Source organism: Canis aureus, chromosome Y (genome assembly GCF_053574225.1).
Source record: "Canis aureus isolate CA01 chromosome Y, VMU_Caureus_v.1.0, whole genome shotgun sequence".
Lineage (NCBI taxonomy): Eukaryota > Metazoa > Chordata > Mammalia > Carnivora > Canidae > Canis > Canis aureus.
This window is the reverse complement of record NC_135650.1, coordinates 1,082,284-1,109,576: the sequence shown is the minus strand read 5'-3', so window position 1 is coordinate 1,109,576 and position 27,293 is coordinate 1,082,284. Positions and strand designations below refer to the sequence as shown.

The 27,293-nt window shown below is 39.6% G+C and overlaps 1 protein-coding gene across 5 annotated transcripts in view; it reads right to left on the bottom strand.

Moving 5' to 3' along the window:
• Positions 1-14,355: 14,355 nt before the first annotated feature.
• The window catches only part of LOC144309386 (cullin-4B-like), a 107,375-nt gene continuing 94,437 nt past the window's right edge, over positions 14,356-27,293 (bottom strand). The window contains exons 20-21 of one of the 5 annotated variants that reach the window (XM_077890459.1): positions 16,350-16,502; positions 14,356-14,597 (exon numbers count right to left, since the gene is read on the bottom strand). In XM_077890459.1, coding sequence (XP_077746585.1) covers positions 14,502-14,597; positions 16,350-16,502 — 249 coding nt within the window. In that variant the 3' untranslated portion in view covers positions 14,356-14,501. The remainder of the gene's footprint in view (positions 14,598-16,349; positions 16,503-27,293) is intronic. The other 4 variants (XM_077890460.1, XM_077890458.1, XM_077890462.1 and 1 more) reach the window with 4 other exon arrangements.

Below are 27,293 nucleotides of genomic sequence, written 5' to 3'. Positions count from 1 at the left end.
TGCTGTGGGGACCAAAGTGATGCATCTCTTCTGCTGACAGCAGCGTTCCCATCCCTCTTCACTTTCCCTAGATGGTTTACTGTCGGCAGCAGTGTCATGGATCTTGAAATCACAATCTATGCCCTCCAGCCAGTGTGCCATTTACATGACATGGAGGGGTTTCCTTTAGACACCAGAGGACATGTTAGTCATCTGATTCAGAGACACCCCAGGCTGGTGGTGACCACTTGAGACTGTCTACTACAGCTTCTCCTGGCAGACATACTCAGAGACACAGGCAGACAGAGACAGGCAGATGTGGTCCATGTGGGTCAGAAAGAGTCACAGAGTCACAGAGGCACAGAGAGAGATACAGACTTATTCCCAGAAATGAAGAGGCTGAACACAGGATCTGTGTTTACTGGGAAGGATAACATGCAGACCTTGACCAGGCCAGAGTTGACCTGAATAGACCCGTCTCTCCCCAGAAAGGAAGGCTGGCAAACTCCACGGTTCCAAAAGGAGACCCTGTGCCCTGGATGCAGGAACAACTCAAGGCCCTGGGTGCACTGACACTCCAGGGGCAATCAGCTTAGGGCTCTTTACTTTGAGCAACAGCTACAACAATAGTCGGCCCCAGGTGCAGTGCCCCAGCAGAGTTGACCAGGGTCCCATGCTCTGTGGACACTGGGTCGTCCAGGGAGAAGCTCATGTACCCACATCCCATAGTTCAGATCACAGGCCTAGGGAGGACACCTGAGGCTGCAGTGATGGTGGTGGCGGCAGCAGGCTTCCTCTGGGCTTTGCAATGCATATGTTTGATACCCTCCCCATTTCACACCAGGACATGCTGGACCTCCACCCAGCCATGGCACCATGGTGCCTGTGTGTTGATAGCACATGACAAATGGTTTCAGAGCATTGTCTAGCCTTTCCCATCCTCTGTGTAGTTCACAGGTCCTTCCCAAAAGACCAGAGGAAGGGTAGAGGTTCCAGGGAAAGTGGGTGGGGTGGACGCAGCCCATTCTGGGGATCTCCAGGGCCAGGTCTGGCAGGCCAACCTGCTGCCACCCACAGAGTCCCTGGGACTTCACTTCCATCTTGCCAACCCAACCAATCCTAGGGACAGGACTGTGGAAATTGCAAGGCTGCCTTCCACTTCAGGGACAAGGAGCTGGGAAGACATATCTGAGTGGTGAGCTGTCAGAGTGGGACAAGCATTCCTTCCTCAGTCCATAGCTCTCCAACAGCCTATAATTGTATGGGAAGAGTTATGTCCGGCTTCAGATCCCCAACACTAACAAAAAGCAAGCACCACCTACTGCCAGTTGGGGTGGGCACTGTGAGGCTGGCAGGATTTCCTGCTCCCTATGGCTGAAACCCTCCTCAGCCTACACCAAGCTGCTGGCACAGAGTGACAGCTTCCCGAGAAAGTGTGGCCAGTAGTCCAAACAGGCTAAGAAATATCAGTGTCACACCATGTGGCCCAAGGTGAGAGGCTCACCAGGGACTATTTATAGGCAACAGGAAGAGACTGCTGGGGCACACACTGAAAGGTCCCAAGCACAGGTGTGGCCAAGTGTTCATGGGGCTGGGAGTGGGGACGATGAGACGGCTTGCTTGGAAGCTGCCTTTGGCTCAGGCAGGAGCAAGCTAGGTGCCCTTTGGTGAGGAAGGTAACATGTGGCTGGGGGGCCGAGCTCCTCCCCTTTCCCTTGGCCAGGTATACAGGAATCAGAAGACTGCCCTAAACAGAAGCTGAATGGATGCCAGGATGGCCGTTCTGCCAGGAGGAGAGGTCCCTGCATACCTGTGCACACACACACACACACACATGCACTTGTAGACACACTGGCATACAACACACATACTGCCACATATTCTGTCACACAGGCATGCACAGGTGGCCAAGGACACACACACACACACACACACACACACACAAGCACACAGGCATATGCATGCACACCCATGCGACACACACTCACACTATTCATACCACATGGTCTCAGGATCACATGTACGCATGATGACACATACACACACATCTGTAGGCAAATACACACATGTGACAAACACACACCCACCTTCTCTGGCCCAGAAGCATGCAGAGGTGGTGACAGACACCGAATCAAGTGTGCATGCAAACAAAGGCATATGCCACTTTCACATGCATGGTCCTCAGCACTATGGCATGCATATGTGGCCACACCTGCACACACACACACACACACATACCACATATGCACACACAATCTCCGGGGCAAAGGTGTGCCCAGATGGCTACAGAGATACACACAGAAACACACATGTGCACGTGCAAACATATGACATGCCAGACTCACACCCCCACATCCTCTGGCCCAAAGGCATTAACATGTGGCTGTGATTAGAGACACACATGTGCAAACAAACATATGCACACACAAGACTCACAAGCACACAGTTGCTGGCACACAAGCATGCACACGTTTGTGCACACACACTTGATCTGTGCCTCACAGGAATGCACATGTGGCCACACACAACATGTGCGCATGCAACAACACAACCATGTTCTCCAGGACACAGGCATGAACACTTGTCTGCAGACAGAGACACGTGTGCATACAAGCATATGTACACACAACACTCATGCTCGATGCCAGGCACACAGGTACACACAGCTGCAAGTACATGCACACACAAATGCAGACACACACGTAGACCTGTGAGTACACACCCCCTCACACACAGCCAGCTCACAAACCCACAGTGCTCACAACTCACACCTGCTTTCCCTCACACATTGTTGGGGCCTGTTTCTGTGTCTGGGTAGTGGTGCAGGAGTGGGAGCATGTGGGTCCTCAGGGACTGTGAGGGCCTGACTCCTCCTTAGTTCTGTTGGAGCACAGCTTGAACCACTGGTGATGCTGACCTGAACTGGTGATGCTGACATGAATAATTCTCTGGCTTGCACCATGCCAATATGGGGCACCGTTCTAGGATCCTGCATACTATGTGACACTCTCCAAGCAATGTGAATGCAATGCAGCAGTACCAGGAGCCACAAGGTCCCCAGAGTTCCCCTTTGGCAGGGCTCCTCCCTGCCTTTCTGCCCTGCCCTAAAGAATAAGGCTCCCATTAAGAGACATCTGTCTCTCCCTGTCCTCCTCCTGGGCCCTGTAAAGAGGTTGGTGGTCTCTCTGCCTACCAAACCCTGCCCTTCCCTCCCCTGCCAACATGCCCCAATCATCCCTATACATGAAATTGCACAGGCTGGATTTGGAGGGTCCCCTGAGCTGATTTCCTCCTTGCCACTTTCTGTATCCCCCACACAAACACACACACAAATACAAAGTGCTTCTTAATTTGTTTATGTGTCTGTCACTGTCACACTGTCACCACAGATATGTTCTGGACATTCTCTCAAGGTGGCACTGGTGACCCTTTCCTTCACTTCTGTCCTGTGCAGGCAGAGGACCACATAGACTCATCTATCTATGTCTTACAACAGTGGTCGCCTCCTTGACTTCTTTTTGGTCAAACCGTGATGCTTTATGTTGTTCACATCCACAGAGGAGGAGTGTCCCTGACCACATGCAGGCCCACACACACACGAACACATGCATACACAAAAGGCAAGTATTTGTGAAACTGCTTAATTCCAAGGATATCAAAGGTGGTAGTGAAAGTATGCCTTGTATTCATGATATAGCTCTTCCTTTCCTTGCCTAGGGGTTTACTACTGTCCTCCACATGGCTTAGTACCATTAAAATGGCACTAAACACACATCCATCAGTAATTACTCTGGATGTCAGTGGACTAAGTGGTCCACTCAAAAGACACAGAGTATCAGAATGAATAAGAAACTATTTTAGACCCATCTATGCTGCCACAAGGGACTGATTTCAGATCTAAAGATACCTGCATATTTTAAGGGAGAGGATGGAGAAACCTCTCTCAAGGTAATGGAGCAGCAACACTTGTATCAGACAAAATGAGCTTTAAAACAAAGACTGTAACAAGAGACAATGAAGGACACTGCATAATAATAATAAAGGGACCATCCAACCAAAGGATCTAACAGTAATAAATATGTATGCACACACATATGATCAGTCAAATAAATAAACCGGTTAATAACAACCATAAAAAAACTACTGATAATAATATTATAACAGCAGGTGACTTTAAAACCCCACTTAACAGCAATTTAACAGATAGAAAATCTTCAAGGAGACAATGGCTGAATGACCCCAAGGAGTGGATGGTTTTAAGCAGGAATTTTCAGAGCATCTCATCCTAAAGCAGCAAAATACACATTCTTTAAGAGTGCACATGGAGAACAGTTTTCAGAATAGATCATATACTAGGTCCCAAAACAGGCCTCAATAGCTACTAAGAAGACTGAGCTCAGGCCATGCACATTTTCAGACCAAAATGCTATGAACCTTGAAATCAATCAGAAGAAAAAGAATTGGAGAGACCACATATACATGGAGGATAAAGAACCCACTAGTGAAGAAAGATGAGTTAATCATGAAATCAAGGAAGAAATTGACAACTATGGGGGAAACAAAAGAAAAGGAAATCATGACAGCCAAAACCTTTGGGAGGAAGCATAGGTGGTCCTAAGAGGAAATATATAGCAATATGGGCCTTCCTCATGAAGCAAGAAAAATCCCAAATGAGCAACTTACCCTTCCATCTAGAGGGGTAGAAAAAAGAACAACAAGCAAAACCTAGAGCCAGCAGAAGGACAGAAATAATAAAGATGAGAGCAGACATAAGAAACTAAAGAATACAGAAGAACAGATCAACAATACCAAGAGCTGATTCTTTGGAAAAAAAAAAAAAACAATAAACCTGAAAAGCCTCTAGCCAGACTTAAAAAAGAGTGGAGGAAGGATCCAAATAAACAAGATCACAAATCAGAGAGGACAAATACAAGCAACAGCACAGAAATTTAAAAAACATATGAAGACCATCATGAAAACTACATGCCAACAAGTTCAACTATCTAGAAGAAGTGGATAAATTCCTAGAATCTTCCCAACCACCTAACTTGAAACAGGAAGAAACAGAACACTAGAACAGACCAATAAGCAGCAAAGAAATGGTAAGTAATATAAAAACTCACAACAAAGACAGGAACTGATGGCTCCTCACTGAAATTCTACTGAAAACATAGAGAAAAGCTAATACCCATTCTTCCCAAACTATTCCAAAACCCAGAAATGGAATAGTATGGGAAACTTCCAAATTCATTCCATGACCAACCCAGTATGTCACTGGGGTGCCTGGGTGGTTCAGTCAGTTAAGCGTCCAACCTCGGCTCAGGTCATGGTCTCAGGTTCCTGGGATCAAGCTCCTTGCTCAGCGGGGACTCTGTTTATCCTCCCTGTGCCCCTCCTTGCCCTGGAACACACACTCTCTCTCAAATACATATAAATAGTTTTTTAAACATACACGAACACATGCCCTCACGCATCCGTATTGTTGCTGCCACAGCACACATATGAAATCAGTAGATCAGAACTGAAAACCCAGAAATGGACCCTAAACCCTATGGTCAACTCATCCTCAGCAAAGCGGAAAAGCCTATCCAATGGAAAAAAGGAAGTCTCTTCAATAAACAGTGCTGGGAAAATTGGACAGCCACATGCAGACACAGGAGCAATTTCCTGCAGCATACAGAAAAATAAACTCAAAATGGGAGAAAGACCTAAACAAGAGACAGGAATCCAACAGAATCCTAGAGGAAAATGCAGGCAGCAACTTTGGACCTTGGCCATAGCAACTTCTTCCTAGACATGTCTCCAGAGGCAAGGGAAACAAAAGCAGAATTGAACTATGCTAATAAGCTAAGTATGCCGAAAATAAGCTTATGCAACCAAAGAAAAAACTGAATAAAACAAAGAAGCAACCTACTGAATGGAGAAGATATCTGCAAATGATATGTCTAATAAGCAGTTAATATCCAAGATACACAAAAAATTCAGAGAACTCCACCAACCCCACTCCCCAATAATCCAGGTAAAAATGGATAGAGAACCTGAATCCATGTATTTGGAAGGAGATAACCGGGTGACCATGAAAAGATGCTCAACATCACTCCTCATCAGGGAAATGCCAATTGAAACCACAATGAGATACCACCACACACCTGTCAGAATGCCTCAAATTACTAAAACAGGAGACTACAGATGTCACTGGTGAGGATGCGGAGAAAGAGACACCCTCTTGCATTGTTGGTGGGAAAATGCAAACTGGTGTGGCCCCAAGAGGAGACAGGTAAAACAGAGCTACCGAATGGAAAGACAAATAACCTAAGCAGAACTAAAATAAAACAAAGGAGTAAACAAAACCGAAACAGATGCATAAATGATGCGAGCCAGGCTACTCATGCTGTTTGACAAAGTTCCGGCATGAGAGTTAATCCTGAAAAATCAGGAGAAGCCACTAGCTGGCTCCCACTGATCCCTTTCACTTTGTGTCTGGCCATCTTCAGCATCATTATAACATTATTGGGTGATTTTCATAAGAGAAATATGGAGTCTAAAACTAATCAAAATCTCTGACATGCTTCTTGGAATAAAACCCAATGCCCCCCACTCTATAATTCCTCTAATATGAGTAAAGCTGAGTTTTTTGATCAGTTAATGGTAAAAGAAATGTGGGAATCTAGCCCAAGGAAAGCTATCACTGAAGGAGTTGAATACGAATAAAATGGCTTAAGATTCATGGAAAAAAGATTTTATCTAGTTCTGTCTGTCTGTGGGAAAGAATCAAGAGGCCTGGACAAACTTCCATGGTGTCTTTTTTTTTTTCCATGGTGTCTTTTGACTAAGACAAAGAGACGAAAGTTATTTAATCAATGGAACACATATGTGGATCAAACAGGTTGTAGGTAGGTAGTAGGTATTGTAAACTGAGCAAAGAAAGTTCAACATTTCTGCATGTAACCTTCAGAATATAATAACCCCTTTCATGTAACCATAGTACCGTAGACTTGTTCTCCACTAGAGTAGGTAACCCTCTGTCTAGCTCCTCTCTCTTTGTGTCACGATCACTGCTTTCTCAGGAAATCAATAAAGAAAAAACAATAGTTCTTATGAGAAAAGTGGTGTCTTAATCTTTAGAATGCTCTAAGATGCTTGTTGAAAAAATGGAAAATGTAATTAACTACTGAAACAGAACCTGGGAAAACAAGGCAATGTAAAATGATATAAATAAAGCCCCTCAGAAATGACCAGGAGGAGATGTATGCACCCTATGTGTGGGTGCGCGCTCTCCTCTTTCGGTGATGTTGTTCCTTTCCTTCTAGAGAGCCACCCCAGCTGGAGCTAGACTCCCACAAGTGGCGCCCAGTGTGTGGCTGGAGGAGGTAAGCACTCTTCTACAGGCATGGACAGGATTCTGCTCTTGGGTGCTGCAGACCCCTCTGTGAAGGAATAAAGAGTGAGAGTGAGCAGATAGAAAGAACTTCGAGAAGCTGTAGGCCATAAAGAGTCAAAAGAGAGATGGCTCTTTACTGAGAGTATTAAGCACATGATAGAAAAACAAGGTATTAAGATTACTCATGCTCACTTAGCTAGATTTTTAGGCTTTGTTGAATTTTGTTGTCTGTGGTTTCCTACAGACGGTAGTCTCTTGGTGTTAGAACATGGAACAAGATTGGGGAAGAAATGAATTTATTCTATCAAATCATGGGCTGGAAAATATACCCGTGGAGGCATTCTCATTGTGGAGATTTCTGAAATATATGTTAGATCTGTTCCCTACTTCCCGAGGCTTTACACGAAAACTAAATCATCATAATACTCCTTCCCCCCTTCCCCAGAGGAAACTCTACCCATGCATAAATCTACTTCTCAGGTTTTCTCCTTTAAGGAAGAAAGTTCTGATGATGAAAACCCAGAAAGAAAAAAAAAGATGAGAAAGAGAATAGGAATAGGGGTGATGACCAACTTTCCCCTGAAGATGAGGCTACTTTAGAGGAAGAAGCCACTAAGTATCATGAACATGATTGGGACCTTTTAGCTAATGCCAGGGCACCCGACTATGGATCAGTGTCTAATTTGCATAAACCCTCAAAAACCACAAGGAGAAAGGCTTCATTATGTAAAACATCCCTAGATCCAATTAAAAATATGGCTTCAAAGGAGCAACGCGGGATGCTCTGAAATACGCGGACTTGACATTTAACTGTTTTCCTGTGACTTCTGGTGATGAATGGGGTGAGGCACAATAGGAACCCCTTCCTTAAAAGGTTTTAAAGGAACTTAAAAAGGTAGTTTCTGATTATGGTCCTACTTCCCCATATACTATGCAACTGGTTGAAAGAGTAGCCAGTCGATGTGGATGACTCCTTATGATTGGCATCAGACTGCAAAGTCCCCTCCGCCCCAGGGAGTATACCTCCTATGGAGAAGCAGGAGTTTTACCAATCTTCCCGGGCGGAAAGGGGCTCGCAGGGAGTTAGAGCAGGACCCCAGGAGGGCGGGGATGCCCTCAGGCTCCCTGGGACACTAACAGACACCTGCGCCCCGGGGTGAGCCCCACAACCCGTGGCTGAGCTCCCTAAAGGGCTGCAGTCTGCACAACTGGACGCGGAGCAGCTCGGCGGGGCTCAGGTGGAGTCTCCGCGCCGAGGGGGCTGCGCGGCCCGGGAGCAGCTAGGCTGCGGCTCCGGCAGAGGAAGACGCTCCACGCAGAGGGGCTGCACGCCCCGGGCGCAGCTCAGAGGGGCTCGAGTGGAGGCTCCGCAGGGAGGGGCTGGGCGGCTCCGGGAGCAGGTCGGAGGGGCTCAGGCAGCAGCTCCCCGCAGAAGGGGTTGCGGGGCCAGAAGCGCGAATCCAGCAGCTCAGGTCCTGGTACACAGGGCGCCGGGATACAGCCCAGGTTCTGACCTCCCCCCAGGACAGGCAGAGGCCAGGAGGGCCCAGGACAGCAAGGACGCTTCTGCCCCGAGCTGAACAGATCAGCGGCCCCGCCCCGGAGCCTCCAGGCCCCTAAAGACTGAGAACTCCGTAGTTACTGCTGGAGCTGAATCCAGGGCTCCAGAGCTGGCCGCTGACACTGCGGTTGTTCCTCCTAGGGCCTCAAGGAATAAACAACCCCCACCAAGCCTCACGGCGGCCTCACAGGATAAACAGATTAAACAACTTTCACTGAGCCCTGCACCAGGCAGGGGGCTGAGCAGGTCCCCAAAGTGCTAACGCCTGAGAACCAGCACAGCAGGCCCCTCCCCCAGAAGACCACCTAGACTGACATGGGAAAAACAAATTATTCACCAAGCAGCCCTGGAAACTTAGGTAAGTCGAAGGACTTACCGTATACAGAATCAGAGGATACTCCCCCTTGTTTTTTTATTTGTTTGCTTCCCATTTGTTTTTCCTTTTTTCTTTTCTTTTTTTCTTTTCTTCTTCTCTTCTCTCCTTTTCTCCTTTTCCAACTACAACGTGTTTTTGGACACTCTGCACTGAGCAAAATGAGGAGAAGAAAAACCACACCTCTAAAGAAAGAATCAGAAACAGTCCTCTCTCCCACAGAGTTAGAAAATTTGGATTACAATTCAATGTCAGAAAGCCAATTCAGAAGCACTATTATAAAGATACTGTTGGCTCTAGAAAAAACCATAAAGGAATCAAGAGACTTGTGACTGCAGAATTTAGATCTAATGGGGCAGAAATAAAAAATCAATAAATGAGATGCAATCCAAGCTAGACGTCCCAATGATGAGGTTTAACGAGGTGGAAGAACGAATGAGTGACATAGAAGACAAGTTGATGGCAAAGTGGGAAACTGAGGAAAAAAGAGACAAACAAAACATCATGAGGATAGATTAAGGGAAATAAGTGACAGCCTGAGGAAGAAAAATCTACGTTTAATTGTGGTACCCGAGGGTGCCGAAAGGGACAGAGGTCCAGAATATGTATTTGAACAAATCATAACTGAACACTTTCCTAATCTGGGAAGGGAAACAGGCATTCAGAACCAGGAAATAGGGAGATTCTCCCCCCACCCCTAAAATCAATAAAAACCATTCAACACCTCGACATTTAATAGTTAAGCTTTCAAATTACCAAAATAAAGAGAAGATCCTTAAAGCAGCAAAAGACAAGAATCCCTGAATTTTATGGGGAGGAATATTAGGGTAACAGCAGACCTCTCCACAGAGACCTGGCAGGCCAGAAAGGGTTGGCAGGATATATTCAGGGTCGTAAATGAGAAGAACATGCAAGCAAGAATACTTTATTCAGCAAGGCTCTCATTCAAAATGGAAGGAGAGATAAAGAGATTCCAAGACAGACAGGAACTGAAAGAATATGTGACCTCCAAAACAGCTCTGAAAGAAATTTTAAGGGGGACTCTTAAAATTCCCCTTTAAAAAGAAGTTCAGGGATCCCTGGGTGGCGCAGCGGTTGGGCGCCTGCCTTTGGCCCAGGGCGCAATCCTGGAGACCCGGGATCGAATCCCACAACAGGTTCCTGGTGCATGGAGCCTGCTTCTCCCTCTGCCTGTGTCTTTTAATTTAAATAAAAAATTAAAAAAATAAATAAATAAAAAGAAGTTCAGTGGAACAATACACAAAAACAAGGACTTAATAGATATCATGATGACACTAAACTCATATCTTTCAATAGTAACTCTGAACGTGAATGGGCTGAATGACCCCACCAAAAGGCACAGGATTTCAGACTGGATAAAAAAGCAGGACCATCTATTTGCTGTCTACAAGAACTCATTTTAGACAGAAGGACACCTACAGCCTGAAAATAAAAGGTTGGAGAACCATTTACCATTCAAATGGTCCTCAAAAGAAAGCAGGGGTAATCATCCTTATATCAGATAAACTAAAATTTACCCCAAAGACTGTAGTGAGAGATGAAGAGGGACACTGCCTCACACTTAAAGGATCTATCCAACAAGAGGACTTCACAATAATTAATATATATGCCCCAAGTGTGGGAGCTGCCAAATATTTAAATCAAGTATTAACCAAAGTGAAAAATACTTAGATAATAATACACTTATACTTGGTGTCTTCAATCTAGCTCTTTCTACCCTCGATAGGTCTTCTAAGCACAACATCTCCAAAGAAATGAGAGCTTTAAATGATACACTGGACCAGATGGATTTCACAGATATCTACAGAACTTTACATCCAAACTCAACTGAATACACATTCTTCTCAAGTGCACATAGAACTTTCTTCAGAAGAGACCACGTACGGGGTCACAAATTGGGTCTGAACCGATACCAAAAGATTCAGATCGTCCCCTGCATATTCCCAGACCATGGTGCCTTGAAATTAGAACTAAATCAAAACAAGAAGTTTGGAAGGACCTCAAACACCTGGAGGTTAAGGACCATCCTGCTAAAAGATGAAAGGGTCAACCAAAAAATTAAGGAAGAATTTAAAAAATTCATGGAAACTAATGAGAATGAAGATATAACTGTTCAAAATCTTTGGGATGCATCCAAAGCAGTCCTAAGGGGAAATACATCGCAATACAAGCATCCATTCAAAAACTGGAAAGAACTCAAATACAAAAGCTAACCTTGAACCTAAGGAGCTAGAGAAAAAACAGCAAATAGATCCTACACCCAGCAGAAGAAGAGATTTAATAAAGATTCAAGCAGAACTCAACAAAATCGAGACCAGAAGAACTGTGGAACAGATCAACAAAACCAGGAGTTGATTCTTTGAAAGAATTGATAAGATAGATAAACCATTAGCCAGCCTTATTAAAAGAAGAGGGAGAAGACTCAAATTAATAAAATCATGAATGAGAAAGGAGAGATCACTACCAACACCAAGGAAATACAAACAATTTTAAAAACATATTATGAACAGCTATACGCCAATAATTAGGCAATCTAGAAGAAATGGACGCATTCCTGGAAGGCCACGAACTACCAAAACTGGAACAGGAAGAAATAGAAAACCTGAACAGGCCAATAACCAGGGAGGAAATTGAAGCAGTCATCAAAAACCTCCCAAGACACAAAAGTCCAGGGCCAGATGGCTTCCCAGAGGAATTCTATCAAACGTTTAAAGAAGAAACCATAACTATTCTACTACAGCTGTTTGGAAAGATAGAAAGCTATGGAGTACTTCCCAAAGCGTTCTATGAGGCCAGCATCACCTTAATTCCAAAACCAGACAAAGACCCCACCAAAAAGGAGAATTACAGACCAATATCCCTGATGAACATGGATGCAAAAATTCTCAACAAGATGCTAGCTAATAGGATCCAACAGTACATTAAGAAAATTATTCACCATGAGCAAGTAGGATTTATCCCCGGGACACAAGGCTGGTTCTACACTCGTAAAACAATGTGATTCATCATATCAGCAAGAGAAAAACCAAGAACCATATGATCCTCTCATTAGATGCAGAGAAAGCATTTGAGAACATACAGCGTCCATTCCTGATCAAAACTCTTCAGAGTGTAGTGATAGAGGGAACATTCCTCAACATCTTTTTTTTTCCTCAACATCTTAAAAGCCATCTACGAAAAGCCCACAGCAAATATTATTCTCAATGGGGAAACACTTGGAGCCTTTCCCCTAAGATCAGGAACAAGACAGGGATGTCTACTCTCACCACTGCTATCCCACATAGTACTGGAGGTCCTAACCTCAGTAATCAGGCAACAAAAAGACATTAAAGGCATTCAAATTGGCAAAGAAGAAGTCAAACTCTCCCTCTTCGCCGATGACATGATACTCTACATAGAAAACCCAAAAGCCTCCACCCCAAGATTGCTAGAACTCATACAGCAATTTGGTAGCATGGCAGGATACAAAATCAATGCCCAGAAATCAATGGCATTTCTATACACTAACAATGAGACTGAAGAAAGAGAAATTAAGGAGTCAATCCCATTTACAATTGCACCTAAGAGCAGAAGATAATAGGAATAAACCTAACCGAAGAGGTAAAGGAGCTATACCCTAAAAACTATAGAACACTTCTGAAAGAAACTGAGGAAGACACAAAGAGATGGAAAAATATTCCATGCTCCTGGATTGGCAGAATTAATATCGTGAAAATGTCAATGTTACCCACGGCAAATTACACATTTAATGCAATCCCTATCAAAATACCATGGACTTTCTTCAGAGAGTTAGAACAAATTATTTGAAGATTTGTGTGGAATCAGAAAAGTCCCCGAATAGCCAGGGGAATTTTAAAAGAAGACCATATCTGGGGGCATCACAATGCCAGATTTCAGGTTGTACTACAAAGCTGTGGTCATCAAGACAGTGTGGTACTGGCACAAAAACAGACACATAGATCAATGGAACAGAATAGAGAACCCAGAAGTAGACCCTCAACTTCGTGGTCGACTAATATTTGACAAAGCAGGAAAGACTATCCACTGGAAGAAAGGCAGTCTCTTCAATCAATGGTGCTGGGAAAATTGGAGAACCACATGCATAATAATGAAACTGGACCATTCTCTTACAGTGTACACAAACTCGAAATGGAGTAAAGTCCTAAACGTTAGAGAAGATTCCATCAAATCCACAAGCAACACCCTTTTGAACTTGGCCACAGTAACTTCTTGCATGATACATCCATGAATACAAGAGAAACAAAAGCAATAATGAACCACTGGGACTTCATCAAGATAAGAGGTTTCTGCACAGCAAAGCAACAGTCCACAAACTAAAAGACAACCTACGGAATGGGAGAAGATATTTGCAAATATTATATCAGATAAAGGGCTAGTATCCAAGATCTATAAAGAACTTAGTAAACTCAACAGCAAAGAAACAAACAATCCAATCATGAAACAGGCAAAGACATGAACAGAAATCTCACAGAGGAAGACATAGACATGGCCCACAAGCACATTAGATAATGCTCCGCATCACTGGACATCAGGGAAATACAAATCAAAACCACAATGAGATACTACCTCACACCAATGAGAATGGGGAAACTTAACAAGACAGGAAACAACAAATGTTGTAGAGGATGTGCAGAAAGGGGAACCTTCTTGTACTTTTGGTGGGAATGTGAACTGTTGAAATAAGTCAATCGGAAAAAGACATTCTATGGTCTCATTCATTTTCGAAATATCGAAATTATTGAAAGGGAATAAAGGGAAATAAGAGAAAATGAGTGCAAATATCAGTGAGGGTGACAAAACATGAGAGACACCTAACTCTGGGAAATGAACAAGGGCTAGTGGAAGGGGAGGTGGCTGGCGTTAGGGTGTCTGTGTGATCGGCACTCAGCAGGGCACTTGGCAGGATGAGCACTGGGAGTTATGGTATATGTTGACAAATTCAACTCCAATAAAAAAAATAAAAATAAATACAAAAATAAAAAGTTGTCGTTCAGAAAGTTGTGTATTTTAAAATTGAAAATGTTGATGAAAATTTTTATTCTCCACTTTTATTTTTAATGTATTTTTATTCAAGTGTTAATGGAATATTTTAATCAATTAACAGGACTGTGAGCCACCTACTAAATGTAGGAATAGTGTCAAGTATTCAAGTTAAGGCCAGAGCTTCATGCAATATACTTGTACTGGTTTGGATTTTCTTTATCTCTTTCCATGTAGTCTCTTTCAATTAACGATTCTATTCTCTTCTTCAGATCAGAAGGCTATAAAATAAAGTAAATTATTAGGATTAATAAGTGATTTAACAATATTTTCTGTTCCCTCCTCAAATACAAAAAAACAAATTATTTCATTTCATATATATATTTTTAATATTTATATTTCTCAGCAAGCAAATTTCTTAACTAAAACAAATTACTACCATGAAATCTACACAACATAAGAAAAGTACTAAATAGGAATACAGCACAATTAATACATAAAGAATAAAACAAAAATGCAACTCGACTGCATTTGGGAAAAAAATCATACTTTCAGTTTCTTTAATAACTTCTGCAGAGAAAAATAAGTTATATTCATTAACTAACCACTGCCATAGAACAAAGGCTTTCAATGCAGAGGACAGCTAATACCTTCAAGACAACTGTTTCTCTTAGGCACGTGTTTAGTGGATATGGAGGCTGTACTTATTAGAAGGCTCATAAAAAAATAATTCCACACTAAAGTACCCAAGTGAGCCATGGGTAGAGAATCCAGAAAGACTTAAAAAGTAAGTATTTTTACTTCAAAGAAGACATAGCTTTTAAATTTAAAAAATCAAGAGTACAAAAAATGGTTAACGTAGTAGGACATGTAACCTTTCCTAGGAACTTACTATACTTCAGGCCACTTTTATGTCTTAATAACACTAGAATAAATTGTTAATTAAAATTATCATTTTCCATGAGAAGTTTACATAAAACATTTTATGTAAGTTTGCAAGAGTCACAAAAAGAGGACACAGATGAAATAAGATAGGACTGAAATCCTAGCTGACTGTGAGAAAAAAAAGAAAGAAATCCTAACTGACAAGCTCCAGACTTTATAAGATAAGCCATACATTAGTCTAGAAATCGATATATTTTGTAGCATATATATTTTGATTATTTAGGATATACAAAAAATCTATAAGCAATTTTTTCACTTTATTTTGAGGACAAAACATTGATGATTGTTTGAAAAATTTTTTTGAAATTTCCTCCCAAAATTTATTCCAATACCTAAACTGTAAGAACCAAACAAAATACCTGTAACTGTTTATAAAAAGACCTCTCAACTTTTAAAACCAAGAATTTGCCAAATACTGCTATATAATTGTCTAGATTGTAATATTTATTTTTTTTAATTTTTATTTATTTATGATAGTCACACAGAGAGAGAGAGAGAGGCAGAAACATAGGCAGAGGGAGAAGCAGGCTCCATGCACCGGGAGCCCGATGTGGGATTCGATCCCGGGTTTCCAGGATCGCGCCCTGGACCAAAGGCAGGCGCCAAATTGCTGTGCCACCCAGGGATCCCTAGATTGTAATATTTAATACATCAGCAAGATCAATCTTTATAAGAGGCAAAGATAGAGAAAAAAGACTATCATAATGAGACCAAAGGCCTCTCTGATAGTAATTGGGAAGTGTTCAGTTACAAGCAATAGAAAGAAAATCAACTCTTAAATGTATTCTATACAGGTAATACATCATGGAAGAGCATCTACATCATGGGAGGTACAGTAAAAATATTAAAATTGGATCATGAAGTTAATTTTTCTTTTTTGTTACTTTTTAAAATGTTATAATTTATTGTTTATAAAATTGATACAATCAATAATTTAATAAAGCATAACAAAAAAAGGAACATAAGTATATTCTACTCACTATGCTAATCACACTGACATAGTACTCACAAGATATATAGTTTTATTTAAAATTACTTAATAAACTTAAAGTACTCAATGCTACTGAATTTTTGGTAGATTTCTTTACCTTTAGTGTAAATTTTAGCTGATTATACAATTCTGAGAGAAGTACATTATGGTTAAGTGTTTTCCTTATCTTCATAATGCGAACAATTGCAGCATCAATCTGATATTGTCGGTCTTGGAAAACTCTTTGTGTGGTGATAGTATGTTCCTCTATCTAATAAAAATAATTAAAAGATAAAATGGTAATACATAAAATTTCAAAATAACCAGGTTATGAAAATTAAAATTTGAAAGATAATTTTTGTAGAGAGAACACAAAACATGTATAATTCATTTTTGCTTTTAATGGAAATCTTTTATATAGTATCCTTTTGAGATTAAGTTTTCATTAAGTCATCCTCAATTTTTAGTCTCCTTTTAACCAGAAAAATTAATAGGAAACCATGTGGCTATGATTTGAATTTCCAGTTCTTTTAAGATAACTGTGTGTTCTTTGGTCAAGAACTCTCTCTTGTGGTTCTATGCTACCATGTTTCAAGATACCATGTTTAAATGTCATGTCAAAGATACAAAGTAAAATTTATCTTGTGTGCATAAAATTAGTCCATCAATAATTTATTCAAGTGTAAGTTTATTTTTCTATTCTTCACATTCAATTGTTTATTTTCAGAGACTTTCTCATTTTAGCCTCTGACAAATATAAAAAGACATGTATAACTTATTTTTAGTTTTATAGTATATTCTAAAAACATTGAAAATTCTAACTTCAAACTTTTTCCATATTTTCTTATATTCTAAACCTTCAGTAGTAATCTTCCAAATCACCTGAGTTTCCAGCTACGATATATAATCTTTTTCACTGCTTCCTAGGATGCAAATTCCAAATAAAACTTCCAAATCCTCAAAGAAGAATGGCTTGCTTTTGATTTTTCAACATTTTCTGTATTTTTACTACTTGATGGTCTGTGTGTGCTTTCATCAATATTATTTGTTGCTCAAATGCTGTTTCTACTCTTCCCTTTTTAGGGTGATCTCAACTCTTCTTTTTCCAGTAAAGCTTTAAATTTACCATCTCTAATAAAGATACCTTCATTTATCAATTCTATTCTTCAGACATATATTTCCTTTTGAAGTGAAATGACAAACGTACAATTAACCACTTTTAAATTGTTTAAATGTTTAAAAATTTTTAAGTACATAGGCGGCAGCATTTAGCATACTCACAATGTTGTGCAACTATCATCAATCTCTGGTTTCAAAACAATGTCACCACTCTAGAAAATAGCCCATATACATTAAAGTAATCGTTCTTTACTCCCCATTCCCCATGATATGGTTACTACTACTCTTCCTACTTTATCTATGGCTTTGCCTACTTTTCAAATATAACATGGAAAGAATATACAATAACGGACCTATTATGTCTGGCTTCTTTCATTTAGCATAATGTTTTTATACACAAAATATTTTTATACACATAAATATAATGCTTTTTTACACACAATGCATAAAAGATCAAACTCATGCCAAGTATTATCTCCAAACATAACAGACTCAACCTAGGAATCAATAAAAAAATACATCGATATAAATAATAGACTCCTAAATAACCAACAGGTTAAGAACAAATCACTAGAAGGGGTGCCTGGGTGGCTCAGTCGGTTAAGCGTCCAACTCTTGATTTCAGCTCAGGTCATGATCTCAGAGTCGTGGGATCAAGCCCTGCATCTGGCTCCACGCTCAGCGGGGAGTCTGCTTGAGGATTTCTCTTCCTCTCCCTCTCCCTCTGCCCCTCCCCTCACGCACGTTCTCTCTCTCTCTTTTTCTCTCTCTCTGTAAAATAAATAAATAAATTTTAAAAAATAAATCACTAGGGAAAGTAGAAAATACTTAGAAATGAGTGAGAAAGAATACAACTAAAAATAAAACTATAGAATACTGTAGAGCAGTGTTCAAAGGCAAACTTAAAGGTATAAATGTACACATTTAAAAAAGAAACATCTCAAATCAGTAACAGAAGGAGCTCTAAAAAGAAAAGATAACTGAACTCAAGTCACTAAAAGGAAATACATAATAAAGATAAAGAGAGAAGCAAATGAAATATGTTTTGAATTTGAAATGAAAAAGTTTTATTGTTTCTCATTTAGTGGGTTTATAATTTTGCTTTTAAAAGAAGAATTTAGGCATCTCTTGCAATGATATTGGTGTCTTTTAGGATTGTTCCATAGAGGGCTTTCTCCAGTTTTCACAATCTTTCCCCTAAACTTCTACTTAGTGAGGTTTATGGGAGAAAAGTGTCAAGTTAATTTGAACTCCCTTTTATGTCTTTAGCTTCATGTATTCTATAATCTCTGAGTAATTTTATCAAACCTTAAGCAATTTGTTAAAATATAATATCCCCATGCATAGATATTATTTCCTCCTCAGACTAATATAAGTGAGCCAGTACTTGTGTTTTGTCTCTTCTGAGGTTCAGACTGCCCTACAAAGTCATCTTAGTTCAATAAAAGTGATTTTAAAAAACTATCCTGCTTGCTGCTGTTAAACTTACAGGGATTACAGGCCAATACTTCTAATGAGTATAGTCACAAAAATCCACAACAAAATATTAGCAAATCAAATCCAAAAATACACTAAAATAATCATATTATGGGACAAAGTAGGATTTACTTAGGATTGCAAGTGTGGTTCAACATCTGCAAATTAATGTAACAGAACATACGCACAAAAAAAGGATGACAAAAATCATGATCATCTCAACACAGGATGGAAAAGCATTTGACATTCAAAATCCATTCATGACAAAAAATCTCAATGAAGTAAACTTAGAGGAAATTTTATTTTATTCAATTTAAATATAATTTTATTATATTCAATATAATAAAGGTTATGGATAACAAACCCACAGCTGACATCACACTCAAAAGTGAAGCTTTTTCTCTACGGTCAGGATGCTCTATCACTACTGCTGTTCAACATAGTACTGGAAGTCCTAACTGCAGCAGTCAAAAAATAAAAAAAGAAATAAGAGGCATCAAAATTGTAAGAGAAATAAAACTATCACTATTTACAACTAACATAATACATATGGGGAAAATGCTAAAGACTCCACCAAAAATCACTATATAAACTAAGTTATGAATTCAAGAAAGTGGGAGCCAGGCTATGCACTGCATTCTATTCAGTATTAACTACCAAAAAGAGAAATTAAGAAAAACAATCCCAGGTACAGTTATACACAAAACACAAATAAAATAAAATGTAAGCAGTGAAAAAACACCAAGCAACCTGAATGAAATAGGACTAGAGGACTTGAACTTTTAAATAAACTGACAGATGGAACTAAGATGACACTAATATATTGAAAAATGTACCTTGGACTTGGATTGGAAGAACTAATTAAATTATCCCTTTTATCCAAAACAATCTACAGATTCAGTGTGATCTCTGCTAGAACACCAATGGCATCTTTCAGATAACTGGAAAAATAACCTTAAAACATAAAGCACAAAGGACAGTGAATGATCAAAGCAATCCCGAGAAATAAGTTCAAACTGAAGGTATCAGTCTTCTTTATTTCAAACTCTATTACAGAACTAGAGTAATCAAAGCAATATGATACTGGCACAAAAACAGGCACAGAATATGCAATCTAGGCAAAAACCCAAGTAACACAGGTAAATTAGTCTTTGGTAAAGGAGGCAAGAATATATAATGGGGGAAAAGATAGGTTCTTCAATAAATACTGTTAGGCAAACTGGATGCCTTCTTGCAAAAAATGAAACTAGACTACTTTAAGTCATATATAAAATAAATTCAAAATGGGTTAATAAGTTAAACACAGGCTAGAAGCTTCTAGAGGAAAACAAGTCAGGAAATCCCTGACATCAGTCTCAGCAATAATTTCTTTTGCTGGGGCAAGAAAACAAAGACAAAAATAAACAAATGAAACTACATTAAACTAAAAATCTTTTGTAGCAAAGAAAAATACCAACCAAATGAAAAGATATCATAGTGATTCAGGAAGACATATGCAAATGATATAAATAATAAGAGGCTAATATTCAAAATTTATAACTTATGTAACTGATATAACTTAGTATCAACCAACAACAATTCAATTAAAACAGAGCAGAAGGTGTCAACAAACATTTTCCCAAAAACAACATCCAGAGGGCCAACAGACACATGAAAAGATGTCCAACATCACTCATTATGAGAGAAATACAAATTAGAAACACAATGAGATACCATCTCACACCTGGCTATTATCAAAACCACAAGAAATAGCAAGTGTTGGTAACAATACAGAGAAAAGGAAACCCTCCTGAATGTTTGGTGGGAATCCAAATGTTGCAGTCACTATGGAAGTTCCAAAAAAATTTAACAATAAGGACTTCCATGAGACCCAGTAATTCCAGGTCTGGGTATTTATCAAAAGAAAATGGAAACATTAATTGTAAAGACCATATTTTTATTGCAGCACTACTTATGACAGCCAAGATATGGAAGTATCCTAACTGTCCACTGACAGAGAAATGGACAAAGAATATGTGGCCAGTGTGTGTGCATGTGTTTATTTCTCAAACATAAAAAAACAATAAAATCTTGCTATTTGATAACATGGATAATAGACCTCGAGTGCTATGCTAAATGAAAAGATGAAAGAGAAATGAAAAGAGAAAGATGAGAACTTAATGATTTCCTTATCTATATTGGCATTTAAAACACATATAAACAAACAAAGGAAAACTGAAACTAACACACACAAAGAATAATTCACCAGGTACTAGATGGGAGGGGATGAGAGAATGAGTGAAATAGGGAAATGAATTTAACATGTGCAAACTTGCTAGTATAAAATGAACAAAACACGGTAATGCAATTTAGCAAAATATTATAGTAAATAATGTCAATAACTAGGTATGGTAATGGAATATTACTCAGCCATCAGAAAGGATGAATACCCACCATTTGCTTTGACAAGGATGGAATTGGAGGGTATCATGCTGAGTTAAATAAGTCAATTAGAGAAGGACAATCATCATACGGTTTCACTCATACATGGAATATAAGAAATAGTGAAAGGGATTATAAGGGAAAGAAGGGGAATTGAGTGGGAAAAATTAGAGACAAACCATGAGATACTCCTAACTTTGGGAAACAAATGAAGGGTTGAGGAAGGGGAGATGGGTGGGTGGATGGGGTAACTTCATGATGGAAGGCACTTGATGGGATGTGCACTGGGTGTTATACTATATGTTGGCAAACTAAATTTAAATTAAAAATATTTTAAAAACCCAACTAGGTATGGTGACCAATCTTAGATAATTTTACTGTGGTGATCACATGGGAAAGCATATTATGCTGAATCATAATGTTGTGCACTTGAAACTAACATAACATTATATGTCAATTACACTTTAAGAGAAAATAATTTAAAAAATGGTTGAGAATTTAACATCTGAACAGAAACTTAGGACATCCAAGGTCATACAGCTAAAAGATCACCTAATTATATTTCATTCTAAAACAATCCTCTAGAAAACATTGTAATAAAATTGTCTAAATTACATACAAAGAGAGGTTCTCAAAAGCATCAGAGAAACAAATTCGGAAACTTATATGGTAACTCATTTGACCATCAGCAAAAGAGATACTTCATAGGCCAGGGAAGAGTGGGATAATATTTTTGAAATGTTAAAAGAAAAAAATTGAGAGCCAGAATAGTCCTTTGGCAAAGCTGTCCACCAGAAAATGAGAATATAAATACTTTCCCAGAGAAGCAAAAGCTGAGAGATTTTGCCACCATAAGGCTTGCTTCAACAAGGAATGCTAAAATAGGCTAAAGGGAAGATGGCAGAGTAGGAGGGTCCTGAACTCAACCATCCCATGTTTAAAAATAGGTATTATCAATAAAAACTGGCAGAAAGTGGTGCAGCCACTCTGGAAAAGAGCATGGAGGTTCCTCAAAAAGTTAAAAACAGAATTAGGTAATTACCCTACAATCCAGCAATTGCACTACTGGGTATTTACCCAAAAGAAATAAATATAGTGATCTGAAGGGTGACTTGTACCCCAATGTTTATCACAGCAATGTCCCCAATAGACTTTGGACAGAGTCCAGATGTCCATCAACAGATGAATGGATAAAGAAGATGTAGTATACATATACAATGGAATACAACTCAGCCATCAGGAAGACTAAAATCTTGCCATTTGCAATGACATGGATACAACTAAAGGGCATTATATGAACCAAAATAAGTCCAACACATGGATGGAACTGGAGAGTATTATGCTGAGTGAAATAAGTCAATCAGAAAAGGACAAAAATTATATGGTCTCATTCATTTGGGGAATATAAATATTAGTGAAAGGGAATAAAGGAGTGAAGATATCAGTGAGGATGACAGAACATGAAAGACACCTAACTCTGGGAAACGAACAAGGGGTAGGGGAAAGGGAAGTGGGTGGGGGGCGGAGAGGGGTTGTGGTGACTGGGTGATGGGCACTGAGGGGGGCACTTGGCAGGATGAGCACTGGGTGTTATGCTATATGTTGAATATAGCAAATTGAACAAATTGCTATATTGTTCAATATAGCAAATTGGCAAATTGAACTCCAATAAAAAGTAAATAAATTTAAAAAATAAGTCAAACAGAGGTAAAATAAAAAATTCACTCATATATGGAATTTAAGAAACGGAACAGATGAACATAGGAGAAGGGAGGGGAAAATTAAGTAAGAAAAATCAGTGAGGGAGACAAACCATAAGAGACTCAACTATAAGAAACAAAATTAGAGAGGGAAACAAAATTAGAGAGGGAAACAAACCATGAGAGACTCCTAACTATGGGAAACAAACAAAAGGTTGAGGAAGGGGACGTAGGTGGGGAGATAGGGTGACTGGGTGATGGGCACTGAGGAGGGCATTTGATGGGATAAGCACTGGGTGTTATACCCTATGTTGGCAAATTGAATTTAAATTTTAAAAAGACAAAGCAAAAATAAAAAGAAAACAAAAAAAAATTTAAAAAGAACCAAACTGAGGGTTGCTAGAAGGGAGATGAGTGGGGAATGGGATAACTGTGGGATGGACATTTAGGAGGACACATGTGACGAGCCCTGTGTGTTATATAAGACTGATAAATCACTAAATGTAACTCTGAAACTAATAATACACTATATGTTAAAGTGAATTTCAAAAGTTTTTTAAAAAGAATCAAAAAAGACTAGCAGAGCCAATTCCATGACGAAATACAGAGAGTTGCACCTGAAAGGTTATGGATGTCAGAAAGGTGGGGGATGCTGCGGGCAGGAGGGAGGCAATCGCAAGAGGAGCAGGCAGAGAAATGGGCCCTCCCACCTGGGAGCTCAACAGGGAATACTAATCCCATAATATTGGGTTTTAAACACCAGAGGGACTAAATTCCATTAGTTCATATAACCAGTGGGACTTGGAGCCTCGAGATTTGGAGGTTGGCTGATGTGGCACTGGGAGAGCTGGGCGGGCAAGTGATAGCTGGGTCACTCGGCTTAAGGAGGCAGAACCTGCATGGAGAGACAGCATACACGAAGCAGTTTACACAATGTCATGGGCCAATGGCATAGATCTGTTCAACTGATTTCAAAAACAAGGAGCTGGCAGCCCTACTATGCTCCCTCACTTTGCAACCTAGGCATGGAGATGCCTGTAGGAGAAGGGCTGCAGAGATGCTGGCTATCTGACCTGCTAATAATGCTACACCCAGGAGTTCTCCTTTCTGACTTTCTGAAAACATAGAAACAGACACATAGAGTCAAAGTAAGTCAGATGAACCTGTCTCAAATGAAAGAACAGAACAAGGCCACAGTCAAAGATCTAAGTGAAACAGATATAAGTAACAAAGCCTGATAAGGATTTTAAAGCAATGATGAAAAGAATAGTCACTGGATTCTGAAAAGTGGAGGACATCAGTGAGGCCATTAGCAGAGAGATGACAAAAACATGGCACAGCTGGAAGGCTCAATAAACAGAGTCTCACAATAAAATGTGAAATATGCTGGATGGAATGAACACAAGGATGGAAGAAACACAGGAAAGAATTAGTGACATAGAACAAAGTAACAAAGTAATCAGGCTGAACTAAAGAGAAAAACGGGAGAAAAGAATAGGTTTAAACTTAAATGAACAACAACAAAAACTAATGGTAATAGTATATCAAAAAGCACTAATAAATATGCAAAGTACAAAAAAAGAGCAAATATAAATTACTAAAGAAAATGAACAAACCATGAAAAAGAGAACAAAGGTTCAGAGATAATCTTTACATACAGCCAGACATGATAAAAATATATACATATCTATCAATACTTATTCTAAATGTAATTGGAGCAAGTACACATAGGGTGTCAGAATGGATAAAAACACAAGACCCATCTGTATGCTGCCTACCAGAGATTCATTTTAGACCCAAAGACAAATGCAGATTGAAACTGAGGGGATGCAGAAATATTTTTCATATAACAAGTTAAAATAAAGGCTCTGCAGGCAAACTAAACTTTAAAACAAAGACTGTAACAACAGACAAGAACACCATTTCACAATAAAGACAACATTCCAAGAAGCAGATATTAAAATTGCATATATTTATGAACCAACATGGGAGTACCCAAATATGCAAAAACAATAAAAAACATAATAATTTTAGGCAAGATGGAGGAAGAGTAGAGTCCTCCAAATACCCATCATTTGCTTCAACATGGATGGAACTGGAGGGTATTATGCTGAGTGAAATAAGGCAATTGGAGAAGGACAAACATTATATGGTCTCATTCATTTGGGGAATATAAAAAATAGTGAAAGGGAATAAAGGGGAAAGGAGAAAAATGAGTGGGGAATATCAGAAAGGGAGACAGAACATTAGAGACTCCTAACTCTGGGGAAAGAACAAGGGGTGGTAGAAAGGGAGGTGAGTGGGGTGTGGGGGTCACTGGGTGACAGGCACTGAGGGGAGCACTTGATGGGATGAGCACTGAGTGTTATGCTCTATGTTGGCAAATTGAACTCCAAAAAAAAAAAAAAAAGTAGGGTTCCTCACCCTTGTTTCCCTCTGTGACTGAGAGAGGTAGTACTGCCCGGGAACAGAGGCCTCACAGGGTAAACAGCTCCCACAGAGCCCAGCATCTGGCAGGGGGTGGGGCAGCTCCCCCAGGTGCAAACACCTGAGAATCACCACAGCAGGCCCCTCCCCCAGCTGGAAGAACAGGGAAAGAGCAAGTTCTTGACCAAGCAGCCCTATAAAGCTCCAGGGGAAGTTGAGGGATTTATACTATATAGAACCAGAGAGTACCCCTCCCTTATTTCTCTTCCTTTTTCCAGTACCTGTTTTTAGATCAGACTGTAAATTTCTAATTTTGTTTTCTTTTCCCACCTTAACTACAATATTTTACCACCTCTTCATTTTTAAGTTTCTTCCTTTTTGACTTTCATACTTCTACAATTACATGACTTAGATATATTTTGCAGTTCTAGTTCCCTTCAACATACCCAGTTTAATTTTGGGAGATAGAGATACGGGTTTTTGTTCTGTGTTTGTTTTCTCTGCCTCATTTCATCCTATAATGGCGGAAGTTAATGCCTTCTAAAATATGACCAGCATGCACCAAGAACCACGTGGTATACTGTGCTGGTTCATTCTGTGAGATTACATTTTCTATTCATTCTAATTCTGCCCCCTTCTTTTAACTCATTTCTGTTTTGGTGGTCAATGGTGGAGCTCTCTACAAGTATTTCTGGTTTATATACATTTGAGACTGAGCATCTTCTCACATACAGAACTTAATACACTCAGAACCAAAAGTATTACCCTCTACTACCTCACAGGTGCACTACATTCTCCCTACACTACAACTTACTCACCACCACCATCTCCCAACCCACCTTTTTTTCTCATTCCTCCCCCACCTTTACTTTTGCTTTTATATCTTTTTTTTTCTTTTCCCTCTTCTTTTTTGGGATTCCTGGCCTTCTATATTTTCTACTTTTCTTTAAAATTTGTTTTCACTTTAGTGGTCCCTTTGTTTTATTTTGTGTTCTGACTTTTTTTTCATTTCCAAGTCTCTGACCTCATCAGAATCATCTAGGGTGAAATTTACTTGGGTAGTGGTTCATATCTTTGATTCAGCTGGCTTATACACCTACTCTGCACTGGGGTGGAGAATCATTTACCATTTAAATGGTCCTCAAAGGAAAGCTGGGGTAGCCATCCTGATATCAGATAAATTAAAGTTTATCCCAAAGACTGTAGTAAGTGATGGAGAGGGACGCTGCATCATATTTAAAGGGTCTATCCAAAAAGAAGACCTAACAATCATGAAGAGTTATGCCCCTACTGTGGGAGCTGACACATACATTAATCAAGTAATAACCAAAAAATACGTACTTAGATAATAATACACTAAATAGTAAGAAATATCAACATGGCACTTTCTGAAATGACAGATATTCTAAGCATGACATCACCAAAGAAACAAGGGCTTTAAATGATACGCTGGACCAGATGGATTTCACACATATATACAGAACTTACCATCCGGATGTAAATGAATATACATTCTTCTCAAGTGCATATGAAACTTTCTCCAGAACAGACCACACACTGGGTCACAAATCAGGTCTCAACCAATACCAAAAGATTGGGGTTGTCCCCTACATATTTTCAGAGCACAATGCTTTGAAACTAGAACTCAGTCACAAGAAGAACTCTGTAAGAAACTCAAGTATGTAGAGGTTAAGAGCATTCAACTAAAAGATGAAAGGGTCAACCAGGAAATTAGAGAAGAATGACAAAGATTCATGGAAACTAACGAAAATGAACATACAACCATTCAAGATCTTTGGGATATAGCAAAAGTAATCCTAAAAGGGAAATATATTGCAATAGAAGCATCCTTCAAAACACTGGAAAAAATCCAAATACACAAGCTAACTTCCCATTTAAAGAAACTGGAGAAAGAATAG